Source organism: Alligator mississippiensis, chromosome 5, assembly GCF_030867095.1.
Source record: "Alligator mississippiensis isolate rAllMis1 chromosome 5, rAllMis1, whole genome shotgun sequence".
NCBI lineage: Eukaryota > Metazoa > Chordata > Crocodylia > Alligatoridae > Alligator > Alligator mississippiensis.
In genome coordinates this window covers 220,799,508-220,814,844 of record NC_081828.1, presented here as the reverse complement: position 1 = coordinate 220,814,844, position 15,337 = coordinate 220,799,508, and the positions used below count along the sequence as shown (strand labels likewise).

The window sequence follows — 15,337 nt, the reverse complement described above, 5'->3', positions numbered from 1 at the left end:
TTCCTCTATTCCATAACCCACTAGAGACAGGTTTGGCTCCCCCCAAACTCAGCAGCCCCTCAGGGATGACTTAGGTAGAGACGGCTGAAAGCTTACGGCCATCACGTTAAACAGCCACGGGGGATGGTAGCTGGACTTAACTCACGAAAACCCAGAGACGCCAGGGGATCCACACACTCGGTCTCCTTCTTGCAAGGCAACAAGTGCCTCGTCCCGCTGCCGTGACCCAGCCCGCTAGAGAAAAAGCACCCACACCACGCCATCAGAAATAGCAAGACTTGTACTAAAGGCACAGAGAAGAAGGTCTGAAATACCTCAGCTGGAAACACACGAACAAGCTCACAAGTTTCCTGAGCATTTTATTTTTATTGGGACCACGTTTTTCTTTTGAGAAAAGGGGCAGTTGAACTTCAACAGATTATACCCAAGCACCGCACAGTTACTGTGCCTCATTTTTTAGTCCTTCAAATAAATCGAGACTGATTTTCCCACAGCGCATTGACAATTGTAAAGCGATGACTGGGAACCACGTTAGAGTCTTTTACCATTTGTACATCCAACAGGAAATATTTGCATTGAGCAAGTAAGAACACACATCAGATCGGCAGACAGAACGAAAAAGTTTATTCCTTCAGCCAGATCTCAGTAGGAAAGGAAAAGGACCAAATCTTCTCCGTGTAGAAGAGCACCAGCCACAAGGTAGACAGTTTTTAGACCATTTATTGTTGACTGTGCACATCTTAGGCCCACTTGCTTCCTACTGGTTTGACATGGACCATGCCAACTACCTTGAGGATCATTTGGACAGAGGACAAAATCTTTGTCCCCGTGGAGCTGGAGATTAACACTGTCAAACACCCGCAGAGCCTTAATTTACAGACGCAAACAAATTGCACCATAAACAGCCTCAAATTGGCCCTGCAAGCTACAGCCTAAGCAAGCTACAGCCAAGCCACAAACAGAACCGAGCACAAACCTGTGTTCCTACACTAACACCGAGAACCGCTCAACAACCCAACCAAGAACGCCCTACACGCTGCCTTCAGTCACACCTATTCTGATCCACCGCTTCACTGGCAAAGCCAAACCGCCTGCGAAACCCGTGACACCTGCATATCAATACACACAACTAGCACAACGCCTCAGCCTCCTTGCACACAACCTGCAAAACCCTTGACTGCTGCATATCGATATGCACGACTAGCACAAAGCCTCAACCTCCCTGCACACAATCGGGGCCAACCCAAGACTGAATGCACGGTGCAACTTGAAGCGTGTGGCTGCTTGCTCCTCCTGGGTGTGTGAAAGTGTAGATGCACTCAACAGCCTCCATCTGTCCTTCTCTGAGCAGACATTAAACATTCCCCTTCCTCCTGCCCACCCCGACCCACACTTCTTGTTCCCGAGCTTGCTTCTGCTGGTTCCGTTCCTTCTTCTCCAGCTGCCCTTCGGGGACCTGCAAGAGTACACAAAACAGAAGTGGGGTCAGCTAGCAATGAATTGCACACCCCTGTAAAAGACTGTAGCTCTCAGTGCCCATTGTACACTCGAGCTTGATGTCGTTTAAAACCAAGGGGGATGCGACATACTTCCTGTTAAGTAAATGACAAATACCCCCCGTCTTTACAGAAACTCTCTTACTTTTGCCTCCGGGTTGCCTGGCATGGTTTGCTGCCCCGGTTATCAGTTAACTCCTATTAGTTTGCCGTCTTCCCTGCTTCCCCTTATGGGGGCAGAAAGAAGGAGCGAAATGGGATGTAAGTCAGCACGGTGGAAGATGCGTCTGCAGAACCCAACTTCTCCCCCTCTTTTACCCTTACCTGGACCTGCGGCCGCTGTCCTCTGTCCGCGGAGATGGGGGAGGCAGACATCCGGGCCAGCCAGAAGCTGCGTGCGATGGGCCAGGGCTCTGGACAGAACTGCTAGGGCGGCACCACGAGCGGTGACCGCCAACACCGGAAACCCTGCTTACAGGGCGGCGCTCCCAGCACACAGCTGGCTGCTGGGGCATGAAGCCCAGAGAAAACCTGCAAAGACCTGAATGCCAGCTGACAGGTACCTCAGGCGGTCTTGACCAGGGGTCAAAATTGCCCCATTCCTGGAGGACATAAGGGCCACAACTTCAGCCTCGTGTCACTGAAGCCACAGAGCCCAAAGGACTAAACAAAGCCTCCTCCTCCCCCAGGGTCAGAGCGGGTGGGGGGGCGCAGCCCTGTTTACAGGGCGCGGGGAGAGGCCCTCTCAACAGTGCCAGGAGCAGCAGAACAGAGGAGCAGAGACCTGGACCCGAGTTACAGGGAGGTCACGATGCCTCGGGGTGCCAGCACACTGCAACCTTCCCTGTGGCCCGTGGGTATCGTCTCTGGCCAACCTCACCCACTGGAACAAGACCCAGAAAATCAAGGGCACCTGGACCCTGCTTACAGGCTGCAGGCCGGGGCCAGGGGCGCAGGAGGACGGCTGCCCAAGTGCCAGGGCACTTGTCTCCAGGGACTCGGGTACGGGATACAGAGCCTGCCCCCAGGACGGATGGCAGGAAGTCGTCGTGTGAGCTACCAAGTGGGCAAAGGACCATGCTGGCCACCCAAGAGGGGCCCAAGACCCGTACCCTGAGAGACAGGGAGGTCACTGGGGGGGGTGGCCTAATGCTCCCCGAAGCCAGAAGTCACAGAAATCTATGCCGGTGCTTAACCCCCTAGGTACAGAGGTGGAAGAATAAGGCTATGTGGACACATCTCGCCCCTTTCCAGCACTGGGAAGAAAATAAAGTACGCTGCAGCGATTTTAACAACAAAAAGAAAATAACAAACGCTTTCATTCCCAGGCGCTCCTCTCTCTCGCTCGCCACACTCTGACAAGGAAGAGTGTTCCCAGGCCGGAAAGCAGCTCCGTGCTGCAAACTGCTTGTCCTCGAGCCTTACCCTGCAAAATCCTCCTCCGCTCCCAGGAGGCAAGACGGCTAAGACCGGCACCCTCCTTACAGGGTACGGCCCGCCTGGCCAGCCAGATCGCCCATAGGCGAGGCCTTCCTTACAGGGAGGGCCCTCAGCCTGCCGAAGGACAGAGCTGTCCCCAAAAGGCACGTGGAGACCTGGACCCTGCTTACAGGGTGGTCCACGGCTCTGCAGAACCTAGCCCTCCACCAAGAGACACGGGACTCGCACCCTCCTTACAGGGCCCGGCCCGTCTGGCCAGCCAGACTGCCCCACAAGGTTCAAAAGGGACATGGCCAGAGCCCTGCTTACAGGGCGGGCCAACAGCCAGCCAAAGGACAGAGCTGTCCCCAAAAGCACACTGAGACCTGGACCCTGCTTACAGGGTGGTCCACAGCTCTGCAGACCCTGGCCGTCCTACAGGATGCCTGGGACTCGCCCCCTCGTTACAGGGTGGCCCAGGGGTCTGGATGTGGAGTACCAGGCACAGATGCAGGATGAAGGACAGATGCCTGGACTCAGAGAACGGTGAGGAGACCACAGATTTCAACCCAGCCACGGGAAGGTCATCAGGCTCTGGGATGTGAAGAGTTTGCTGTCACTCCACGAGACCCGGCTCCTGTCTGCAAGGCCCTCCTGCTGCACAACGCGGCAGACTGCGCCGCGTCTCTCAGCCCAGCGGAAGGCGGCTATGCCCACCCTGCTTACAGGGGCACCTCTCCGGCTGGCTGGCTATGGCAGGGGACTTGGACTCCCAATTACGGGATGTCCAGCGCTACACATGGTCAAATTGCCTGTTGTTCTCACGTGTTAGGAGGCAGCACGCACCCCGCGTACAGGAGGCTGCACCATTGGCAGCCAGCTGGCCCGGACCCCGATTACAGGGCGGCTGCGATGCGCAAGACCACCAACCAGATCCACGGCCTTTAGAAGAGGCGGCGGTGACACACGCCTTGCTTACAGGGTTGTCCACCTTCCACCCGACTGCTGCAGAAGTGCAACGGCTTCAAGGGCTGAGACCCATTTCTGAGTTACAGAGAGCTCGCCCAAAGGCTCATACATGCAAAAAGTGGCTAATACATGACTGAGACCTGAAGGCAGGGAGATCATTCTGTCCAGAGTCCCTTCCCTTCGCACCCCGTTTTGCTGGCTTTTTGCCCGTCACGGCTTGCCTGCGGCTTCTCCTTCCGACACCTGCAAAAACAAAGAAGAAAAATCTAAGCACCCAGCTCCCACAAAAATTCAGGGAGACACAGCCCGGGCGTAAGGCATGGAGCGAGAGACTGGGACAGGAAGATGTAACGTCTCCCTGTTTGGTCCTTCCCTGTAACCCCCGTTGATCCATCTTCTGTTTGACAGAGAGAGAAGCAGAAATCTCTTTGTTCAGCTTCCAAACACTGGGTCAGTAGGAAATGGAAAGCCATGGGCCACGAGCCTACAGACCCAACTTGTGCCATGGCACAAGACAGCAGCACAAAGCACCTGGAATCCTACTGACAGGACGGCGCCCCCCCACCCCAATCGGTGGCTTCTGTGGCACAAAGTCAACTGAACAACGGTTGCTCAGGTGGTGCAGTTCAAGAAAGCAAGCAGCCGCACACCTGGAGGACAACGGGCACAAACTACAGCTTTCCTGACAGAGAAGTCAGAGCCCTCAAAGGACCCAATAAAGGTTCCAAAGCTCCGTGCTCAGCTGGGCGATGTAACGCAAGCCCAGATAACAGCAGCGAGCGGGCGAGGAAGCATCTGCTCACCTGCAGCTGGAACAGACTTGAACCCGAGTGACAGCACGCTCACAACGTCCGCTGTCCTAAAGAGCTCCCCGTCTTGGAAAGGGAAGGGGGAGAGGACATACCTCTGGTTTACGGGATCCTCGCTACTCCACCGAAAACTTATCCACACATGACCACGTCAGGAGCTAGGACACAAATCCTGCTTAGAAGGAAGTGCCAGCGATCCAGCCGTCTGAGGCCCACTGATCCCAAGGTCTACAGCTTGGTGATGGAACCAAAAAACATTTTAAAAAGTCACCACATCAAAACTCCCTTACCTTTGCTGGGCTGGCATGGTTTTCTTCCCTCCTTGTAAGTGGATTCCTGCTGGTCTGCCATTTTCTCTGCTTGAGCCTGTAATAAACAGAGACAGAGAACGCATTTAACTCACCACCTCGGAGAATGGGTCTGTGGGCCGCAACTTGTCTCCCTCTCTTACCTGGACCTGCGGCCGCTGTCCTCTGTCCGCGGAGATGGGGGAGGCAGACATCCGGGCCAGCCAGAAGCTGCGTGCGATGGGCCAGGGCTCTGGACAGAACTGCTAGGGCGGCACCACGAGCGGTGACCGCCAACACCGGAAACCCTGCTTACAGGGCGGCGCTCCCGGCACACAGCTGGCTGCTGGGGCATGAAGCCCAGAGAAAACCTGCAAAGACCTGAATGCCAGCTGACAGGTACCTCAGGCGGTCTTGACCAGGGGTCAAAATTGCCCCATTCCTGGAGGACATAAGGGCCACAACTTCAGCCTCGTGTCACTGAAGCCACAGAGCCCAAAGGACTAAACAAAGCCTCCTCCTCCCCCAGGGTCAGAGCGGGTGGGGGGGCGCAGCCCTGTTTACAGGGCGCGGGGAGAGGCCCTCTCAACAGTGCCAGGAGCAGCAGAACAGAGGAGCAGAGACCTGGACCCGAGTTACAGGGAGGTCACGATGCCTCGGGGTGCCAGCACACTGCAACCTTCCCTGTGGCCCGTGGGTATCGTCTCTGGCCAACCTCACCCACTGGAACAAGACCCAGAAAATCAAGGGCACCTGGACCCTGCTTACAGGCTGCAGGCCGGGGCCAGGGGCGCAGGAGGACGGCTGCCCAAGTGCCAGGGCACTTGTCTCCAGGGACTCGGGTACGGGATACAGAGCCTGCCCCCAGGACGGATGGCAGGAAGTCGTCGTGTGAGCTACCAAGTGGGCAAAGGACCATGCTGGCCACCCAAGAGGGGCCCAAGACCCGTACCCTGAGAGACAGGGAGGTCACTGGGGGGGGTGGCCTAATGCTCCCCGAAGCCAGAAGTCACAGAAATCTATGCCGGTGCTTAACCCCCTAGGTACAGAGGTGGAAGAATAAGGCTATGTGGACACATCTCGCCCCTTTCCAGCACTGGGAAGAAAATAAAGTACGCTGCAGCGATTTTAACAACAAAAAGAAAATAACAAACGCTTTCATTCCCAGGCGCTCCTCTCTCTCGCTCGCCACACTCTGACAAGGAAGAGTGTTCCCAGGCCGGAAAGCAGCTCCGTGCTGCAAACTGCTTGTCCTCGAGCCTTACCCTGCAAAATCCTCCTCCGCTCCCAGGAGGCAAGACGGCTAAGACCGGCACCCTCCTTACAGGGTACGGCCCGCCTGGCCAGCCAGATCGCCCATAGGCGAGGCCTTCCTTACAGGGAGGGCCCTCAGCCTGCCGAAGGACAGAGCTGTCCCCAAAAGGCACGTGGAGACCTGGACCCTGCTTACAGGGTGGTCCACGGCTCTGCAGAACCTAGCCCTCCACCAAGAGACACGGGACTCGCACCCTCCTTACAGGGCCCGGCCCGTCTGACCAGCCAGACTGCCCCACAAGGTTCAAAAGGGACATGCCCAGAGCCCTGCTTACAGGGCGGGCCCTCAGGCTAGCCAAAGGAAAGATCTCTCACCAAAGGCACATGGATGCCCAGACCCTGCTTACAGGGTGGTCCACTGCTTTGCATAACCTAGTCCTCCACCAAGAGACGCGGGACTCACACCCTCGTTACAGGGCAGTCCAGGGGTCCGGACATGGAGTACCAGGCACTGATGCAGGACAAGGGACAGATGCCTGGACACAGGGAAAGGTGGAGGAGGCCACAGGCTTCAACCCAGCCACGGGAAGGTCATCAGGCTCCGGGGTCTAAAAAGTTTGCTGTCACCAACGAGACCCGGCTCCTGTCTGCAAGGCTGTCCTGCTGCACAATGCGGCAGGCTGCTCCGTCTCTCTCCAGCCAGCGGTAGGTGGCTACGCCCACCCTGCTTACAGGGGCACCTCTCCCAACTGGCTAGCAATAGCAATGGACTTGGACTCCCAATTACGGGATGTCCAGCGCTACACACGTTCATATCGCCTGTCCTCGCATGTTAGGAGGCAGCACTCACCCCGCTTATAGGAGGCTGCAGCATTGGCAGTCATGTTTGGCAGCTGGCCTGCACCCCGATTACAGGGCGGCTGCTCCGCACAAGACCACCAGCCAGATCCATGGATTTACAAACGAGGTAGCGGTGACACACACCTTGCTTACAGGGTTGTCCACCTTCCACCTGACTGCTACAGAAGCGTAACAGCTTCAAGGGCAGAGATCCATCTCTGAGTTACAGAGAGCTCGCCCAAAGGCTCACGCAGCCAAAATTTGGCTAAGACATGACTGAGACCTAAAGGCAGGGAGGTCACTCTGTCCAGAGTCCCTTTCCTTCTCACCCTGTTTCTCTGCCTGGCTTTTCTCCTACCTCGCCTCTTCCCCGCTGCTTCTCCTTCTGGTTCTCCCGAGGCCTGCAAGAACAGAGACCGAGACCGGCTGTAAGCGAACAGAGCCAGAGTACACATCCAGCAGCTTGAACTTCTAATACACTTACCATCCTCCGGAAACCTGCAACTTTCCCCGTAACCCATGGGCAATGCCTCTGGCCAACCTCACAGCGTAGCCTCAGATGAGCAGTAATAAAGCCAGGAAACCTGGACCCCCCCTCCCAGACCAGGGACACAGGAAATCCCACCATCCCAAGCCCCCGAGGCTCATGAATCCCCGGGGTGTACCACTTAGTGGTGGAGCCCAAGGAGCAGACACTTTCTGTGTCAAAATTCTCTTACCTGTGCCTCCTGCTAGGCTGGCCTCGTTTTCCGCCTTCCCGGTCAGCTCGCTCCGACCCATCTGCCATCTTGTCTGCTTGTCCTTCTGGGGATGACGTGCAGACCCCCAAAGGGGACCTGCTTTGCAGGATTCGGGGCTGCAGCCTCAGGTGGCCAGGCCAGTCTCCAACACTCGACTCCCGGAGAGCCAAGTCAAGCGACATCTGCCACCAATCCCTTTCAGCAAGGGATTCAGCATCCTGGGTGGCCAGCCCGGAGGCCCTCAGCACGCAGTGGTTGCAAGGGAACCACTGCAGAAATGAAAGGGGGCAGCGGGCGGGGAAACTTGGATGTGAAAGAACAGGACAGGAGAGAAGAGAAACAGCGCAGAGGGGGAGCAGGAACTTGGAGGTGAAAGGCACCAGGCACCAAGAAGGTGCCTGGCAGATCAATTTTATTTGTCCATTAAATAGCAGGCCAGCTCACACCTGCTTTTGTGTTGTCTTCTCTGCTGGTTGTCTTTGGCGGCACCCCGTGTGCTCGTGCTTCCCCATGGGATGGCCTTGAGAGGGCACAAGCCCCCTCAAGTGACCACCAGTGCTTGACCGCCCACAGAGCTAGGCAGCACCACACCGTAGCTCGGGCTTGGGGGTGTGAAAAGGCCGTCAGTGCTTGACCCGTTTGCGAGCAGGGCAGCACCACACCGCAGCTCGGCAAGATGACCCCGAGAACAGACAGCGGCGACCTCCAGGCCTTTGCCCACTGCAGCCCCAAGTGACGCCTTAAGGAGGGGCCGCGGGCCAAGCCCTAGGGACCTGGCCCGCGGCCCCCCCCGAAAGGCCTTAAGTGAGAACTACAGGGGTTCAGACCAGACCCGCTGCCAACCCGAACGGTAACTTAAGGGAGGACAGCGGGGGCCTACGGACCTGGCCGCTGCCCCCCGCAAATGACACCATCAGGGAGGACTGCGGGGGCCCTCCGGCCCTCCCCACTGCGGACCCCAGTGACGTCTTAAGAGAGGACCGCGGGCAGAGACAAACCGCCCCTGCCCACCGCTCCCCCAAATGATGCCTCAAGGGGGCAGCGGAGCTGGCTACGGACCTGAGCCTCCGCCCCCCGAATGACAGCCTTAAGGGAAAGCTGCGGCCGAGGCCGGGGACCTCGCCCGCTGCCCCCCAAATGGCGTCTTAAGGGAAGGAACGGAAACCTGCAAGCCCAGCCGCTGCCCACCCCGCGGGTCACCGGTGCTTGACAAGGACTACGAGCCACGCAGCACCCACGTGGCTCGGGACGTCGCTCCCCACAGCCTGACACACCCCCGGGCCTGCAGAGGGGCCGTAGGTCCCCAACTGCAGCCCCCCCCACGTCCCCCCGACGCTCCGGCACACAGGGTGCAAGGAGCTCTACGGCTGGGCCTCACCTCCCCGGGGTGCCGCCTCTTCAGGGCTCTTCTGGGGTTACTGCTCCCCGCCCGCTGGCCAGCTCTACCAGCTCTTCTCCGCCCTTCTCCTCCTGCCGCGGCGGGGCAGGCGCCGCTGCCTCTTCAGGGCGCTTCCGGGGTTACCGCTCCCCGCCGCTGGCCAGCTCTACCAGCTCTTCTCAGCCCCGCTCCCCTGCCGCGGCAGGGACCCGCCGCTCCCGCCTCTTCAGGGCGCTTCTGGGGTTACCGCTCCCCCCCCGCTGGCCAGCTCTACCAGCTCTTCTCTGCCCGCCGCCGTCGTCCGCGCGCGCGGCACGCGGCCTTTTATCGCTGCTGGAGGCCCCGCCCCCGATGGCGGACCAATAGGAAAGCTCGGGGGGGTCACTTCCCCCCTCAGCGCCACTTTGCCACCTTGTCTCTAAGGCAGGGCGCGCAAGCCTTCCTCCTGCCGTCTCCTGATTGGCGGGGAGGGAAACGCCTCCGCCAATCGGCGGGCGCCATCCGGCTCAAGCCTCCCAGCGCGCCGCCACGTGCGCCGTTCGGCGGGGACAGGCCTCGTGCCGGGCCCCTCGGGCGTGGGGGCAGGGCGACACCCGCGCGGGGCCTTGTCCCTGCAACAGGGCGGGCGGGCGGGCGGGCGGGCGGGAGGAGCAGGCGAGACGAGCCCTCGTGCGGGCGGGATGGGTCGTGTGGAGACAGCAGGGCGTGGACTAGATGACCGCGCGCGAGACCCCTGCCCTTCAGCCCACCCCGGGAATGACGCGGGAGCGGGCTGAGGAAAGGACCGGGCTGTCCCCGAGGCGCTGGGATCTAGTCACGTTCCCGCCAACCGCCCGGCCTGGCCCCGCCCCTTCTCCTCAGCGCCGAAGGTGCGCGGGCGGGAAACGCAGCCTGAACCCCCCCCCGCGGCGCCATGTTACCAGCGCCCGCTCTCCCCGCACTGCCACACTCCTTCCTCCACACCGCCTCCCCCCGCTCCGGCCAGGGCCGGGCACACCACACCCAGCACCCGACCCTCACACATTTCCACACCCACTTCCTTCAGGAGCCCACAACGGCTCCACTTTCCACAGAAAAAAATCCGCTCAACATGACTGAGTCCCCGCCTCGCACACCCGGCCGCGAAAACACTGCCGACCAGCGCACGGTGCTGCGCGTGGAAAGAAGTCGCCACCTCACCACACGCTTTGTGTCTCACCACACCATTTTCCACAGAAGTGTCGCCATATCTCCACAGACTTGCACAAGGGGGGGAGCCATAATCCAGTTTCTCACAGAAATATCATACGTCCCCCCAAAAGTTGACAAATCACCACAAACAAATCACCACAGTGGTCCTCACAAAACCCTCGCCGCAGCCCCAGTCCCTGAAGCGTCACACCATCTTCCCACTGAGGACAGACTTTTTTGTGGGGATTTTTGTTGGTTAGAAATGGGGCAAGTTGCCAGGCCCCGGGCTTTTGTCTCCCCTCTGCCAGCAAGGGGGCAGGGAACATCTCCAGCCTCCAGCCGCGCGTCGCTGAGGGGCTGCCGTCCCCGAGACTCGTGCGAGGGGCACGCCTGTCCCGGAGCCGCGCGGCCCGCGATGGAGCCGAGGGCTGCGGGGCCAGGGCCGTTGTGAGGGGAGCCGAGCTGAAAGAGGCCTGAGGGCTCTTTTGGGGGAGAGCAGGCAGGCCGCGGGGCACAAGGAGCTGAGGGTTGGGACGGGACGGGGGGCATCGACAGAAGTGGGGGGTTTGTGCGAGGAGTGCAGGACTGGAGCAGTGCGGGCTGAGGCAGGACTGAGGGGCACCACTGAAAAAATGAGGTCCCGAGGGTTGGGAGCGAGGGACACCGGTGAGACGGGGGGGCTGTGGGCCGCGAGTGAGGGGCGCCACTGGAAAACACGGGGGCTGAAGCACAGACGGGCACTCCTGGCTTCTCCAGAGCGCAGGCTTTGAGACCAGGCGTGCGAGCGTTTGCTGCCGAGCACTGCAACGCAGACGTCTGCTGCCGGTCAAAGCTGAGCAGGGAACAAACCCCCAACCACCGTCGCAGGCGGCATCCAAACCCGCATTGGAGCCCACGCCAGCAGGGAGCTCGCGGATGACATGCTGACCATCTCGGTGCCCTGCGAGCAGCGTGGAAGGATCTTGCCTGGTGCCCCCAGCCTCACGTTAGCAGAGGTGGTTTGCGCCTGCCCGGGGCAATTCAGAGGAGAGCGAGAGCCAACCCCGACACTGAACCCCTAACTCAAAGTGGGGAGTGGGCACCGGCTGTCGGGGTAATCAGTCATTTGTCTGTCTGCCCTGCAGGAGGCGCCACAGCTGGTGCGGGAGGGGATGAAGCTGCTGACTGAGCCCACGGCCGGCCGGGGTAGGGGTGGCAGCTGTGCTCTCCCCGGCATCCCAGCAGATGCACCGGAGATGAGGGACATCTGCATCGTGCTGCGTGGAGGGAATGTGGACCTGGGCTCCCTGGCCTGGCTCATCGGAGCTTGGGGCAAAGAAACTGCAGGAAACGAGTGGCCTGTGGAGCCACCTACCCCATGGAGGGGACACAGGGCCCGGGCATCTCTGCGCTGTTGCTCTTTGTACCAGGGAAGCTCCAGCTACTCGTAAACCAGAGGCCACTCAGCACAAAAGGGCCTGGCTTTTGAGGAAGCAGGGGGAGCTCTTCCCTGCAGGGCGTGCACAACCTGTAATGCCGCAGCCCTGCTCTGCCCTGTCCGTCCAAAGTAGGCCAACGCAGGGGACGGAGCCAGAGAGCTCTGGCAGCCAGGCCCGTGCACAGCCCATGCCCACAGAGCTTGGAGACCAGCCAGCTCCCCTACAATGAGAGCCTGGGCTCCGGCAGGATAGAGCCAGCTGGGGCTCCTTCCTAACATATCAAGAAAACAGGAGGACGCACAGGTGTCCTGGTGCAATCTGTGGGGTTTCCAACTTCCCAAGGAGAGAGCAAGCACAGCCTGCAAAGTCCAGAAGCTGCCACACCTGAGAACACAACAGCCACCTCCCAAAAATAAGCCAAGCACTAGGACCTCTGTAGGCTGCACCGTATATTTGCCACTGAAATAGATACAACGGAGGCTGCAGCAGCGTGGGAAGGCACTACGCTAACACACGCCTGCACCCAGGAGACTCCTCGGGAATCCTGGACGCGGGTTCCGAAGAGCTACTCCGTGTCCACCTCCGGCACGGGGGCAGGCTCCTCGTTTCTCACCCACGCCACCGGCTCTGGCACATACGGGTCATACGTCCACTTGGGAAAGACGCGTTTGTACAGGTTCATCAGCACCGTGTCCTGGGACTTCAGCTGTCCATCAAAGTGGCACTTCATGTGGCCATGGGTCCCTAGGCAAAGGGAGCAAGCAGGGCTGTGGGCAGCTCTCCCAGGTCAGGGAGGGGTTTGCTGGGCGTGAGCGGGTCCAGCCCACACCATGGAAGGAAAGCAGAGCAACCCACCTCCAAGCTTCCCTTACCTAGTGGCTCCTCGATGTGTCCCCTGCGGCCCCATTTTGTTCTCAGCTCAACGGGCTTAAACCACAGCACATCCTCTGTAGATCGAAGACAAGATGCATGCGAGACAGGCCAGGCCGCGGGTATATGCTGCCCATCTGGCTAGCTCGAGCTGTCGCCCTACAGCAGCTATGGGTACAGAGTGCACACCAGGCTTCCCGCTGCACACTGACCATGGCTGCAGCAGGGATGGGCATGTTTGAAGTGCAAAAGCCTGCCAGCAGGCAGTGGGGGGAGACTACGGGACTGCCTGGGACATGCCAACATGAGCGGGACAGACCACCCCGACCTCTAGCCCTGCAGCACAGGGTTTCAGAGGCCCAGCTGTCTGCAATCATGAACTGGACTTCCCTGTGGAAGCTGCAGGGCTCCCGGACGCACGGACTGCCCTGCCCCACCTGTGAGTACCGTACCTCTGGTAAAGAACACGTACCGCACGACTGCCGTCTTGCTGAAAATTTTGAAGGGGCGACCGCTAAGCACCAGCCTCTTGATGATGAGCCTGTCTGGGTCCACCGCCAGCAAAGAGCCTGTGGCCAGGAGGTCGTGCATCCCTGCCCCAGGCAGAGGTGTTAGACAATCTGCACATACATGGAGCTGGAAATATAGAGAGTTACATATATTTAGAGCTGGGGTGGAAATATATAGACAGGTAGACATAGAAAGCTGGAGATATTGAGCGCTGCAGTTATTCAAAGCTGGAGCTATACAGAGTCCTGGATACAGGACTCCTCTATACAGGAGTTGGAGATATTCCGAGGTGAAGATATTAATAGCTGGAGATATTCGGAGCTGGAAATATAGATAGACGGAACTATTTAGACCTGGAGATATTCAGAGCTGGAGATATTCACAGAGGTAGATACATACAGATGTAGATATATGAAGATAGAGCTATACAGAGCTGAAGATAAACTGACCTGGACACATATATACAGGTAGATATATGAAGCTGGAGCTCTTCAAAGATGGAGATATGCAGAGAGGTAGATACATAGAGATGTAGATATGTGAAGCTGTAGATAAACACAGCTGAAGATATACCGAGCTGGATATAGATATACAATATATATATATATATATATATACAAACACAATACATACACACACACACACACTATATACACACACACAATATATCTATCTATCTATCTATATAAAGACACACTCTCTCTCTATACATACACACACACAAACACTCTCTCTCTATATATATATGTACACACACACACTATACACACACACACACACACACTATATATATATATTTATACAGATTATACAGACACACCGATAGATTTATGTAGCTGGAGATATTCAGAGCTGGACATACTGACAGCTGGAGAGATTCAGAGCTCGAGAGATTGAGAGAGGTAGATATATAGGAATGTAGATATAGGAACCTGCAGTTATACAGAACTTCAGATATTTAGACCTGGAGATATTAAGAGACACAGAGATTCAGAGCTGGAGATATATAGAGATGCAGCTATATGAAACTGGAGATAGTCACAGCTGGAGATGTTCAGAGCTGGATATATGGAGAGCTGGAGATAGGTAGACATGGAGATATTCACAGGGGTAGACATATAGAGATGCGGATAGATGAAGCTGGAGATATTGATATCTGGAGATATGCAGAGCTCAAGATATTGAGAGCTGGAGATATTGAGAGCTGGAAGGATTTAGAACAGGAGATATTCAGAGCTGGACATATTCAGAGACGTAGATATATAGAGATGTCGATAGTTCAAGCTGGAGATATGCAGAGCTGAAAATATACTGAGCTGCATATATATATATATATACAGGTCTTTATATATGAAGCTGGATCTCTTCAGAGCTGGAGATCTTCAGAGCTCCAGATATTGACACCTGGAGATATTCAGGAAGGTAGATATAGAGAGATGTAGATCGATGAAGCTGGAGATGTGCAGAGCTGGAGATATAGAGACAGGTAGATACAGAAAGCTGGAGCCATTCAGAACTGGAGATCTTGATAGCTGGAGATATTTAGACCTTGAGATATGCAGAGCTGGAGATATTCAGAGAGGTAGATATAGAAATATGTAGAGGTATGAATCTGGAGATATGTAGAGGTGTAGAAATAGAGAGATGTAGATATATGAAGCTGGAGATATTCAGAGCTGGAGATATTCAGAGCTGGAGATATATAGAGATGTAGACATATGAAGCAGGAGATACCTAGATCTGGACATATGTAGAGATGTTGACATATGAAGCTGGAGTTATTCAAAGCTGGAGATATTCAGCGAGGTACAGATATAGAGATGTAGATCTATGAAGCTGGAGATATGAAGAGGTGGAAATATATAGACAGGTAGACTTATAAAGCTGGAGATACTGAGCGCTGCAGTTATTCAGAGCTGGAGCTATACAGAGTTGGAGATATTCCGAGGTGAAGATATTAATAGCTGGAGATATTCAGAGGTGGAAATATTGATAGATGGAAATATTCAGAGCTGGAGATATTCAGAAGTGGAGACATTCAGAGAGGTAGATCCATAGAGATGCAGATATATGAAGCTAGATATCTACAGAGCTGAAGATATACTGACCTGGAGATATATATATATATATACACACACACACACACACACACACACACACACACACACACAGGTAGA

General features: G+C 56.7%; 1 protein-coding gene across 1 annotated transcript; it reads right to left on the bottom strand.

Moving 5' to 3' along the window:
• Nucleotides 1-12,214: 12,214 nt before the first annotated feature.
• Nucleotides 12,215-13,284, bottom strand: LOC132250678 (pre-rRNA-processing protein TSR1 homolog). Its single transcript, XM_059727633.1, has 3 exons — nt 13,103-13,284; nt 12,653-12,727; nt 12,215-12,524 (listed from the first exon to the last, which is right to left on the bottom strand). The coding sequence occupies exons 1-3, from the start codon at nt 13,239-13,241 to the stop codon at nt 12,346-12,348; spliced, it is 393 nt and encodes a 130-aa protein (XP_059583616.1). The 5' UTR covers nt 13,242-13,284; the 3' UTR covers nt 12,215-12,345.
• Between the last annotated feature and the right edge of the window lie 2,053 nt (nt 13,285-15,337).